This window comes from Mizuhopecten yessoensis, unplaced genomic scaffold, assembly GCF_002113885.1.
Source record: "Mizuhopecten yessoensis strain PY_sf001 unplaced genomic scaffold, ASM211388v2 scaffold10745, whole genome shotgun sequence".
NCBI lineage: Eukaryota > Metazoa > Mollusca > Bivalvia > Pectinida > Pectinidae > Mizuhopecten > Mizuhopecten yessoensis.
Window position 1 is genome coordinate 471,633 of NW_018408700.1, and position 12,453 is coordinate 484,085.

A 12,453-nucleotide genomic window follows, 5' to 3' on the forward strand; every position below is an offset into this window, starting at 1 on the left:
TTCAGTCTGATGACAAGCTTTACTTGGATTTACAAAAGTCTTCAGTCTGATGACAAGCTTTACTTAGATTTACGAAAGTCTTCAGTCTGATGACTGGCTTTACTTGGATTTACAAAAGTCTTCAGTCTGATGACAAGCTTTACTTGGATTTACAAAAGGCTTCAGTCTGATGAAAGGCATAACTAGGATTTACTAAAGTCTTTAACTTGGATTTATGAAAGTGTACAGTCTGATGACAAGCTTTACTTGGATTTACAAAAGTCTACAGTCTGATGACAAGCTTTACTTGGATTTATGAAAGTGTACAGTCTGATGAAAGGCATAACTAGGATTTACGAAAGTCTTTAACTTGGATTTATGAAAGTGTACAGTCTGATGACAAGCTTTACTTGGATTTACAAGAGTCCTTAGTCTTATGACAGGCTTTAAAATTTACTTGGATTTATGAAAGTCTTCAGTCTGATGTCAGGCTTTACTTGGATTTATGAAAGTGTACAGTCTGAGGTTAAGCTTTAGTTGGATTTACAAAAGTCTTCAGTCTGATGACAGGCTTTACTTGGATTTATGAAAGTGTACAGTCTGAGGTTAAGCTTTAGTTGGATTTACAAAAGTCTTCAGTCTGATGACAGGCTTTACTTGGATTTATGAAAGTGTACAGTCTGATGTCAAGCTTTTCTTGGATTTACAAAAGTCTTCAGTCTGATGTCAGGCTTTACTTGGATTTATGAAAGTGTACAGTCTGATGTCAAGCTTTAGTTGGATTTACAAAAGTCTTCAGTCTGATGACAGGCTTTACTTGGATTTACAAAAGTCTTCAGTCTGATGACAAGCTTTACTTTGATTTACTTCGATTAAGAACAAATCAGGGCCTGAATTTGTATTAACCGTTAATTTATAAACAAGAGTTTGTGGTACATATGTTTTGCGAGGCTGATGTTATCAGTTTTATTGTCTTGTGCACAGATATATGTTAATGTAAAACATGAAGATTTTTGGAAGACTTTTTGAATTTGATATCAGATTGTATTTAGAGAATGATATAAGAAAATGACAGGTGCTATTTCTTTAATGTGCAGCCTTGTTGTTGACTGATTTCTATATAGGTGTATATTTATCCTTAGATACCAATACACCTGTGGAGGGTGTATACATACAACTGGGTGTACTTAGTTAAAAGATAGTGTGCTACCTTGTATGATACAAACTCTTTTCATGTGAGGCTTACTAATTTCTCTCAATATATTTGTAGAATATAATAAACTACTAAATGATGAGCAGTCTTTTTACATGAAAAGTTTTGTTGAGAATCCATATATGTGGTCCTAGGTGTAATTAAGCGAGTTGATCAAGTTCCGTATTTATCATGATGATGACGATTATCAACAAGGGACCACCCCCAACCCCACCCCAGAGATTTGACGGTGGGGGCTATGAGAGGAAATGCTAATATCAGTGACATATGACCTATTACGTACACTATATCATTAATAATTTCACTCAGTCGACTGTTATAAATCTAAATGACCCTGGATTTGTTCTATTTCTGCAGTGCCAGTATACAGCCACCATCATTCCACCAAAGCTGGTACAGGCAACTCCATGTAATTCTTGTTGTAGATTTGTCCTGTTCTTATTTGACCTCTAAGAGCTAGATGTTTGAATCTCAAAATAGTTTCATGATAAGTGAAGGTAAAATGCTTTTGTTCATAACCATTTGAAATTGAGGCAGACGTTTCCCTATTCTTCTAAAGTAAAATATAAACAAATCTGTATTTTAAATGTTAATGAATAAAATTGTTTTGGAACTTTATGTATTCAAAGCAAATAAGACAAGAGAAGAATTGAACAATAGGGCTGTTATTTAAAGAGAAAATTACATTATAGAAACTAAGACACTTCAGGCTGTGTTACAGGCTGTAGAAACTAAGACACTTCAGGATGTGTTACAGGCTGTATTACAGGCTGTAGAAACTAAGACACTTCAGGCTGTGTTTCAGGCTGTAGAAACTAAGACACTTCAGGATGTGTTACAGGCTGTGTTACAGGCTGTAGAAACTAAGACACTTCAGGCTGTGTTACAGGTTGTAGAAACTAAGACACTTCAGGCTGTGTTACAGGCTGTGTATTACAGGCTGTGTTACAGGTTGTAGGAACTAAGACACTTCAGGCTGTGTTACAGGCTGTTTAACAAAGTCATCAGAAAAAAATACAAAATCTTGTTATGTAAAGTTGTAGTTTATTCACCTATCCTTGAATCATATACAACATTATATCCACAACTTGATTTGAATTTTTACAAACACATGGTAACAAAAACTAGCTTGAATTCGCATTAAAATACTGTTACAATCTCCCGACATTCTCACTCCAAATTCAACAACCCTAATTTACATAATCATCCAATCATACAATATTATACTATCACGTGCTTTAGGGTCAGCAACCAATCATTCATACCAACAGTTAAGGCAGACACACATCTGAAAATAGCATCACAAAATCTTGCCAAGTTATAAGAAAAGATCTGAGTGGTCAATGTGTAAAATATCTTAACCAATGAAATTGGTTTATACACATACACACCTTTATAAGTCTGATGTCAGCCTTTTCTGACACACAAATCTTGGTTACTCTGAAGACTTCTTGAAAATGTGTGTTAATATGTCAACTTTATATATATTATCAGTACACACTATTGCCTTGCACCAAAATAGTGTGTTTGTTCAGTCAACCGTTCTAGTCGTCATACAACCAATGTTCATGGGTATGACTACACTAATTATTCTGGTAAATCATTAAATTGTATATCCCTTACACCCTAGTTTGTTAATACATTAAAATATGTCAAATAGAGGGTAAACTAACTTATCTAAACTAACCATTTTATATCAATATACATTTTAATTGTTATACATGCAGACATTACCAGGTTGATGTGCGTCAGATTATGTCATCATTCCAACTGTGAAACATGTTTGTTACGCTTTAGTCAGATTTTTAAATTGTTATAAAGAGTGTGGCCGAAATGATTTTATGAGCAAAAGGAATCCAAAGAAAGCAGCTTAAATATTGTCATTTTCATGTTTAGAAAATTCCGATTTTTATATGAAAAGTTGTCCTGAAAGAAACCACATGATATAATTTGTGGAAACCCAATGTCCTTGACAAGGAGATAATTTGATTTTATGCTATACAATAAAACGTCGATATATATGCTGCTTGTTTCATTTTCCACCTTGTTAACTGGTCCCATTTTTTTATTGTTTCCTTTTCTTCTTTTTCTTTAATGTCTTCAATTCCTTTGATATGTCTCCGTTTTTATTCCACTAAACCACTTTTTAATGCCAAAAATACGGCTGAAAAAATGTAGACAGTTTAATATACTGAGGTTTTAGGGTATCAATTCTTCAGCACACCTTCTGTGTTTGTTTACAATGTACTACACGACTATACAGGACTCGCACCGTCACCCAATGTTATATGTTAGCTAGTCTATTTGAGCTCTGATTTTGCATATATCTTCTGATAGTACAGATACATATATATATATATATACTTATTACAAACTTATTACATTTATATTAATTACTCTAATGAAAGACACACTTAAACAAACAGCGACTGCCCCTGTTTTAGTTAAGCAACAAGATCAGATTTGATCATAGTCAATAAAACTCTTGAGCATGGTCATCAATACCACAAAATTGTTTTACATTAACAAAAATCCTTTGTAAGACTTTTAGTAATTAAAATTCAATGAAAGGAAAATTCCAATTTCCGGTTTAGGTTATATTAATATTATGACTTTGTAATGTATGTTTTGATTGGGGGATCTTAGCTACCCGGTATATTTCTGAACTATCAAATTGTTTGTTTTTGTTTTTTGTGATTGAATAAAACCTGTACTCTGACAGTAAATAAAGAAATATAGTTTTACTCCTGTAAACCTTCTGTAATAGAGGAAATCTATTTGTTTTCCCAATATAATACTTAACTTTATGCTATAATTTTTTTCTCTCTTAAGTTTACAGTTGATAATTTGATGTTACGGTACTATAGACTATCACATCAGAAATACAATGAGGTATACAGAACTTCTAAATGTCTGATAGTCACATACAGTCCTGTTAGAGTGACATTCTGAACTTACTTGATCCCCTTAATTGTTTGATAACAAGGTCTGGATCTTATAAGATTTTATAATTCTGAAAAATATATTGGTATGTTTAAATATTTGAAAGATATTTTGAGCTTTAAGTGTTAATCTGAAAGGATTACACGGGGATTTATACTCACTGCAGGAAAAAAGACGAATCTTTATCATTATTTCTGTAGATTTGTACTCAATTTTACAAATCCATATTTTGTACTTGATTCGACCTGCAACATGTTCCATAAAGTATATACCAGCAATTCAAATATATGACTACTGCAAAACATTCACGAAACACTTTTAATAATATTTTAATATTCCATCTGATAAAGCATGTTCAACGACAAGTAAGCTGTAAATTTAAACCTGTACATTTTGGTGGTTCGTATCCACCACTTAATTACTACACAGTAAACATAGTCCCCGGACCAGTAGTTGCAGTAATAAACTGTAGATATCACTACTTTTGGAAATCACTTCCTGAAAACAGTAGTTAATCATATATTTTGAATTGAGAAAGCATCCATCAGCTATTTTAAGTAAAAGATAAATATGAGATGATTTTATGCATTATTAGTGGAAAATGCAGTCAACATATATTGTTGATTAAATTGAACTTTTCCCAAAAATTTAACCTTTCCATATTTTATGCAAAGTGAACGCTGTGATGGAGATAATAACCTAATGGGGATTCCAATTAAAGAAATACTGTATCATCAACTTTTTTTGGTACATTTTTGATATGGAGGAATTTTAAATTTCACAATTGATACACAGACAAAAAAAAATCAGTCACATTAACGTTACTTTCTTTCTCACAACATTTTACACGACCTTTTTGTAGGCATCTATAGTAAATATGACTTGATTGAAGTTTGTACATAAAACAGAATATTGATAATAAGAGAAAAAAGGGTTCAATATCACAGACGATACATTTAAGTAGATGCAATGTCACCTGACAAAATATCAAATAAAAAGCATGATTAAACAAACACAGACATTACATCAAGAAAATGTCAAAACATTCATTAATTAGAAAAGATAGAATTCAATAAAATTTCAAATAAACTCCAGGAAACCTGCCTAAAATAAAATTTGTTACATTCTGGTTTCAGTTCTCTCCTTCTGGTAGTCATAAGCAAAAATGTGTATACTTTTTTAAAAAGTTACTTTTGATTAAATGTAGTTATCTGTGACATACCGAAACATTTTGGTACCAGTTATGATAATTTACAACATTGTGCCCAAATCAGAAAAGCCATTGTGCTGGTTTGTGATTGGGCCAAAAAATGCCAATAATGCATGATGAACTAATACACAATTTCATTTAAACTGCCTTTGATGTTTATAAACATTTGTCTTGAAATGTTCTGAAGCAACAGTAGTTGAAACTTTGTACATTAATTATGTATACAAAGAAGCACAAAATCCTTTTTAAATATGTATCTTGAAGATTGATGACTGACAACTCCAGAAAAGCATGATAATGATAGTTTCAACAAAGATTGATCAATAAAATTCAAAGGCAGAGTTTAATTTGCAGTCAATATAGGTACCTCGTTGTAAGTGTTAAGACATAGCTATATACATCAATATTTAGTTCTACATGTTTACGTACTTTGTCCTACACTTCAATACACCAGAGTTGTACCTATGGAGTCTATATCAGAAGTCAAGGGAATTACCTTTATACTTCAGTTTTGATATTGCTCAAATTTTAATAAAACTTGTTATTGTTATTATTGAATAGCTATTTCATTTTGCTACATGCACGCACAATATATTCACATCTATATGAAATCAATAGTGTCTTGTCTTTTATTGATGATTTGTGCAGGTGAACAATCCGAAATAGGTGTAACAATAATTATCGATGAATTCCTTTAACAATTCAACACTGATGTTGTAGAAGTTATTTCCCTTTGACTGGCAACTTGCTTGACAAAATTTGCAAAATAATAGGAATTAAATATAATAATAATCTTTAATTGGCGCCTTAGAATTGTACAAGTTCATGAAGAAAACTGGTCCTTATCAGATTAACCATTGTTAAACATTTACTTAAACATGTGAAATATTTACAAATGCAGATATAGTTAAATTGGATAATGGGTATTATGCAAGTGGATTATGGGTAATGATCACATGACGAGAGAAAGATGGGTATTTTACATATGAGTTGGAGATGATACGTGTACCAAGTGGATGCTGGAGATGTGTGGGCACTTAGGGATCAGGATTACACACATGTGGGGACACTTACAAAAACATCGTATATAAACCATGTTGTTACTGTCTGTCCACGGCCTTCCACAATCTTTTGACTATTACAAAATAGGAACAAATAAGACATATCTACTAACCTGTTTTTGATGCAGTAGCGAATTTTCAAAAAAAATAAAATGTCTTTATCCTTTTAATAAAATGTCTTTATCCTTTTCCTTTTTACTGTGGAATTACAGTAGTGGTTAGCAATCCTAATATGTACATGTCATTGTCACTGCTGCCATGACACTATGACACCATTTCACATTGTTACAGTGAAACACATTTTAGGTTTGTCGACCAACTGTCCCACGGCTATCGAAAAATGGCATATTTAAAATCATCCAGAAACCAATGTTCAAATTTTTAATGGCGTCTTGAATGTTCATTTTGATGAAACCTATGATGGTGAAAGTTTCAAGGAAATTTTTCCACAGTTATTTTGCTGGTATTTTTTTTAGTCTATTATCACATTGAGAAGAGCTGTGTAAAAATGAGGTATGTTTTTTGAAACATCGTTTTATTTTGTAATCATCAAAATTAGGATTTGTGAAAGTTACAGGACAGACAAAAATGTGAAAGGCAAAGAGTTACCGTGCATAATGCTACATCTACCTGGATGATAAATATATGAATTGTTCGGTCGTTGATCGTTTGATGACTGGAAACAAGCATGACAGTGAAATAATGGTTTGTCCTTACTTTGACAGATTATTAAGTTTGAAATTATCCACTTAATGTCGAGCAGTCACTCCATGAATTAAATTGTGAGTTAACTTTTGTGCCGATGTTTCAGTTTTCACAAACAATTCAAAATGACAGGTAGCAGTTTGTTGATGAAATGAATATACTAGTAATGTCAATCTGAAGAAAATGTAATGTTCTGTATATTATGTTCGATTAAAACGTCAGAAGTGTAAGTTAAAAAAGTTGTTCAGTATTTAATATGGTAAGGATTACTAACTAATTCTTAATCTGTTTAACTCATTCGCCCCTGAAATCTCATAATGAACTATTCCAAACTTTGAATTGGAAGAGTCGAAATGTGTCTTCAGGGGTGCATGAGTTAATATATATTCAAAGATAAACTTAAACCCTTACTATAATGTTCTGCATAATATGTCTGAAGTGAAACTTAAAATCTGGTTAAAATTTAGGATAACAAATTAAATTTCAATCTGTGTAATGGTCCATCTATATTCAAAGGTAAATTTAAATCTATACTGCCTTTTATGTAAAATTAATGCAAAAATCTGACTCCGAAAGATTTGCACAATACTGTAGATGAAAACGACCAGACAAAAATCGGCCTACTTAAATAAAGTCATGAGGATGACATGAAGATTTGTAATCGTGACGAAAAGAGGCTTGTGACCTTTAAGAAGAAGCTGATACAAATCAGAGAAATGGTGTTGATGAAAAATAAGAAGTATCCAGTGATGGTTGATGAACGGTCACGCAGGGATAGCACCATAAGTATTTGGTACGATGATCATACACTACAGGTACAGCTTACATTTCTGCTGTCGGGGAAATCGACTATCATTTAAGTCACGGTTTGTTTGGAAAATATCAGATTTTTTAGGAATTATACAAAAGCAAGTTAAGACTATTTTTTAAATCTCTTGTAGACTTTCATATATCGTATTTTGAAATTGATTTAAGTTGATTTTCGATAATTGAATCTTAAATCCTTTCCCCACAGTAGACAGACTCCACCTATTTATAGCAGTGATCATGTACTTCTGTCACAACAAGGAATTTTGTCTCACCGGCAAAAGATGAAGAAAATGTCAAATGTTCTACATTGATGCACTATATTTAGAGAGAGGAATGGATCGGCCCTTCATACATGTTTGGAATGATTAAATGATTTTTAGGCAAATTCATGGTTCAGTTTCAAGGAATACTCTTACACATGCTGTATTTCTTATCATATGTAGGTTAGCTTTCTTCATGTTGAAGATGTTAAATTGACACAAAAACAATTTTGTTAAATATTGAACAATAAATGATGTTTGACCCTGCGATGTGATCTGTTGTTTGACTGCATAGTCCATTTCTCCTCTGTCTCTCCCAGAGTTACCTCCCTTTGAACAGGTCATCATCAATTCTTTCAAGGCTTTATCGACACAGAACTAAAGTCAACCTCTATCCACTTGTCATGCAAGACATTGCTAAAACATGTCATACATCATATGTCAAACATATTCTTGTAATCTTTGTTCAATTTCTAAATTAAACAAAACAGACAGTTATATAATAACGAATCATTTGCAGTCACTTTAATTTGTAATCAAAGTGCAAGCAAACCCATAGCAATCATTTTATAGGAGAAAGTGACCATAAGAGATATTTAATTTAACAGTTTTGAATGTTCTGCCTGCTGGTAAGAACTCTAGCATCAATTGGATAAAGAACATTCTCTACAGACTTATGTTGATAGCAATTGTTCACAAGAATGAGGGGATAGTGAACGTTCATCACAGACTTGGGTTAATAATGAACATTCACTACAGACTTGTGTTAATAATGAAAGTTTACTAGACTTATGTTGATGACGAATGTTAACTACAGGCTTAAGTTGAAAGACTTGAAACAATCAGAAACAGATGTTGGTTGTTTTTTTCTCCAAAAGTCAATTACGACTGGTTTTTTACAAACCAGAAGTCTACTGTTATGAGAGTGGGTTGACATTTCCTCCAAGAGTTCTGAGATGTAACACAGTTACTATAGTAACACAGAACAGCATCCATGACGATGGAGACACCGATGGTGCACTGTTTTCCTCTGCTGGTTGAGGTGTAATCATTGGAACTTGAGGTCCATTGGTGTAGTTGATCGTGCTGGGTTTGTGTCCCGGAGACCCGGTGGGAGGGTCCTGTATCACTATCGGACATGTCATTTCCTCTGAGTCGTGCGGCTGTAACCATATATGTATCCCAAATATTCGGAAGTCTTCGTGAAACATGCACGCTGGTAACACTCTGGTATCAAATGTGAACTGCAAAGATTGAAAACATGGACCAATTAGCAGAGTAAGATATAATCATTTGCAATTTTTTATTTTTGGGGGGGGGGATTGCAATGTTTACATTATTAAGATTCTGGTAGTTTGTCACTACAGTTTGTATCATTTTAAAGAAATTAAAAGGCTTTAATGCAAAATATTTGAAATGAAAAATATAGCTGACCTGTTTATGGCAAAAATACTTGTAAATAAATATAAACATATTTGAACAAATATACCTGTTCATGGCTCATTATACACCTGTACAGGAGTAACATACACCTTCACATAGGTACAATACCTGTATACAGTAAGGTATTCCTTTGACTTTTCAATGACCCCATTGAAAAGCAGCTGTACAACGACTGTCCCATTAAGGGAGCTCTAAGTCTAGCTTTCCAATTGTCTTGGCCTGATATTTGAAATAATGATTCACCTATGATACACGTAAAAACACAGGTAAAAACACAGGTAAAGCTCTGACGCGTCTGTTGATGTCTCATTTGGATCCCTCGCTAATGATGAATCTATCCAGCATTGACTCACAGTTTTAAATTTTCATTATTTCACTCATTAGATAATCTGTTTGATATTTTTTTTTTCTGCTGTTGATCAGACCTATGAAAGTTTCTTGTCAGTCTAATTAGATTTTTTGTTGGTTTTTCCATGATCTAGTTATGTTCCTTTTTATGCCCAATCCAAAATAACAGAAATGATTTTCCTTATATTCCATAACTTATCATGTGTTGTTCTATAGCTTTTGGTTATCATGGTTAACAGAAGTAACTGTGCAGGGATGATGTCTGCATGGCTTGTTATATAAAGGTGTTCGAGTTTGAAGGCATTGCACACCTTGAAGGGGAGTGCAAAGCATAGTGTATATAAACCCTGAGTTTAGGATATATGCTAGCTTACCGTGACAAGTTACATCTCCAACCAAAATAGTTCCACATCCTATACAGGATCTTTTATGAATAATAATTTCAACTTGGCTCTCACGTTTTAAGGAAGCACACTGAATAATATTTAAGAAAAAAATTAATACAAATTCACAGATAGATATGTTAAAGGTAGAATTCATTACCTAAAGCACAATTTGTGATCTATAACTAAAGCAAAAACTTGTTAGAGGCATTATAACATTTTAAGTGTTTTTTTCCCCCAAATGTGCTACTGTACAGACACTGTAGCACCCAAACCAGACCATTTCATATTCCACTTGGGTTAAAGGAGTTGTATTGGCAAGAGAAAAAAACTTTTTCTGAAGGTTCCTGCCTAAAACATTAAAAATGTACCCTGGCCATCTCCACAGAATATCAGATTGTTATCCTTTTGGCCAAATCTGTCAATTGATAATGTTTACTGAGAAGCTTTGATTATTGACCATTCCTGTTTAGAAACATAGACATTTTGAAAAAAAAAAGTTCCTCATTTAATTTTCATGATGGCCAGACGATGCCGTCTGTAAAACCAAAACAACACCATAAGCAAAAATACTAGTGTCCAGCTGATGGACAAGTGCCAGACAGCTGTGCCTACAAGACGCACAGACAAGGGTCAAGTTGGTCAAATGTATAGAAACAGGAAGTACTGATGGTGGATTTGTGTAATGAATGTCTGACACAGAAGTTGGATCAGTACACAAGCAAACTTACCCAAAACGGAGGATAAGTTTGTCTGTGGTTTGTGTTCTATAAAACAGCTTGACAATGTCAGTGTAATTAAGTTGCTCGTTCACGAGTTTGTCTGCAGATAGAGCTATATATCACAAGGAAATACAAAAACTAGCCTCCCTACTGATCATGTGTTACCCTTCTAACATAGTTCAGGGCTCGGTCTTAAATCAGTCTGTCCATGGTATTGCCACCAATGCAATCAAATAGAGTTTGAAATGTTCTAAGATTGAAGCCGGCTAAAGTCAGTGTCTAGGAAACTGTAAATGAGCTACAGTGAACATCTACATTTACTGGTACTGAAATAAAAAGCTACAAGATCTAAGGAAATTAAAAAGTAAATGAACTTTTGCTTTGTGCGACAGAGATCATTTGATGCTCCATTATGCAAAGCTCAGGAATAATTGTGTGAGTTTTACTGGCGTAGAATCTGGTGTATAGATCTAATGATACAACAGACAAAGTCGGAATGCAAATGTCGGTCTGTTACCGTGGCGATAGAGGACCCATGGCGGCCATTAGTAGTACTTGTACCAATATTGTGTTTGCTGCCTTATTTGGCTGCCAAATCTTGCAATAAGTAATCTGACACCTTGCCGTAAATATAAATCTAATTTCTGGTCTTCGTATGATTGCACAACTTACCTAGAACCCAGGGGTGATTCAACACTCTCTCATAATGGTTAGAAAGGTCGATATTCTCAGAGAAAAGTGAATTTATATATTAGTGCAATATCCCTTAGTTCCATTATTCATTGGTGCAGTAAGGATCAGTGTAGCTCTGTATCATTACATGGCTGTAGATCCGTACCAAAGGATAATGAAAAATCAAGCTAAATGATAGGTGTACCTCTGGCTATTTATGTACATGTATCTGATACGTGTTTATGAAAGCTGTGCTAAGTTAATATTGACGAACATAGCATTTTCTATCAACTTTCTGAAATAGAACAATTTAACTGTTTAAAATTGTTAAATTACCATGTGAAATTAATTGTTCTTGACACTTTGAAGTCAAACCTCGTTATAATGAAAACTCTAATTAATTCCGTTTTAATTCATGTTGATGACTTATTAATCTCCGCTTGCATATCAAAGTACAATTTCAATCATACCTCTTAAATGCTCTTGATATTTTTTGAGGGTGAAACAATTTTGAAATAGCATTGGGCTAGCTACACTTGAGAACTTTTATTCTGTTTAAACACATTTCGTCAATAACGGAGATGGTGTTCGAAATGAATCGGAACTCGCACTGGAGAAGTGATGGATATTCTGTATGGTAGTAAGCAGCAAATACAAATAGATACAAAATATTTACTTTCAAATCAATATTATTTTGATAATGA

The 12,453-nt window shown here is 33.3% G+C and overlaps 2 protein-coding genes across 13 annotated transcripts in view; one reads left to right on the plus strand and one right to left on the minus strand.

Moving 5' to 3' along the window:
• The window catches only part of LOC110462079 (cysteine--tRNA ligase, cytoplasmic-like), a 231,496-nt gene that overhangs the window by 10,095 nt on the left and 208,948 nt on the right, over positions 1 to 12,453 (plus strand). The gene's annotated exons all lie outside the window — the stretch shown is intronic.
• Positions 2,220 to 12,453, minus strand: part of LOC110462080 — a 169,306-nt gene continuing 159,072 nt past the window's right edge. The window contains exon 7 of the mRNA XM_021515902.1: positions 2,220 to 9,425. Coding sequence (XP_021371577.1) covers positions 9,099 to 9,425 — 327 coding nt within the window. The 3' untranslated portion in view covers positions 2,220 to 9,098. The remainder of the gene's footprint in view (positions 9,426 to 12,453) is intronic.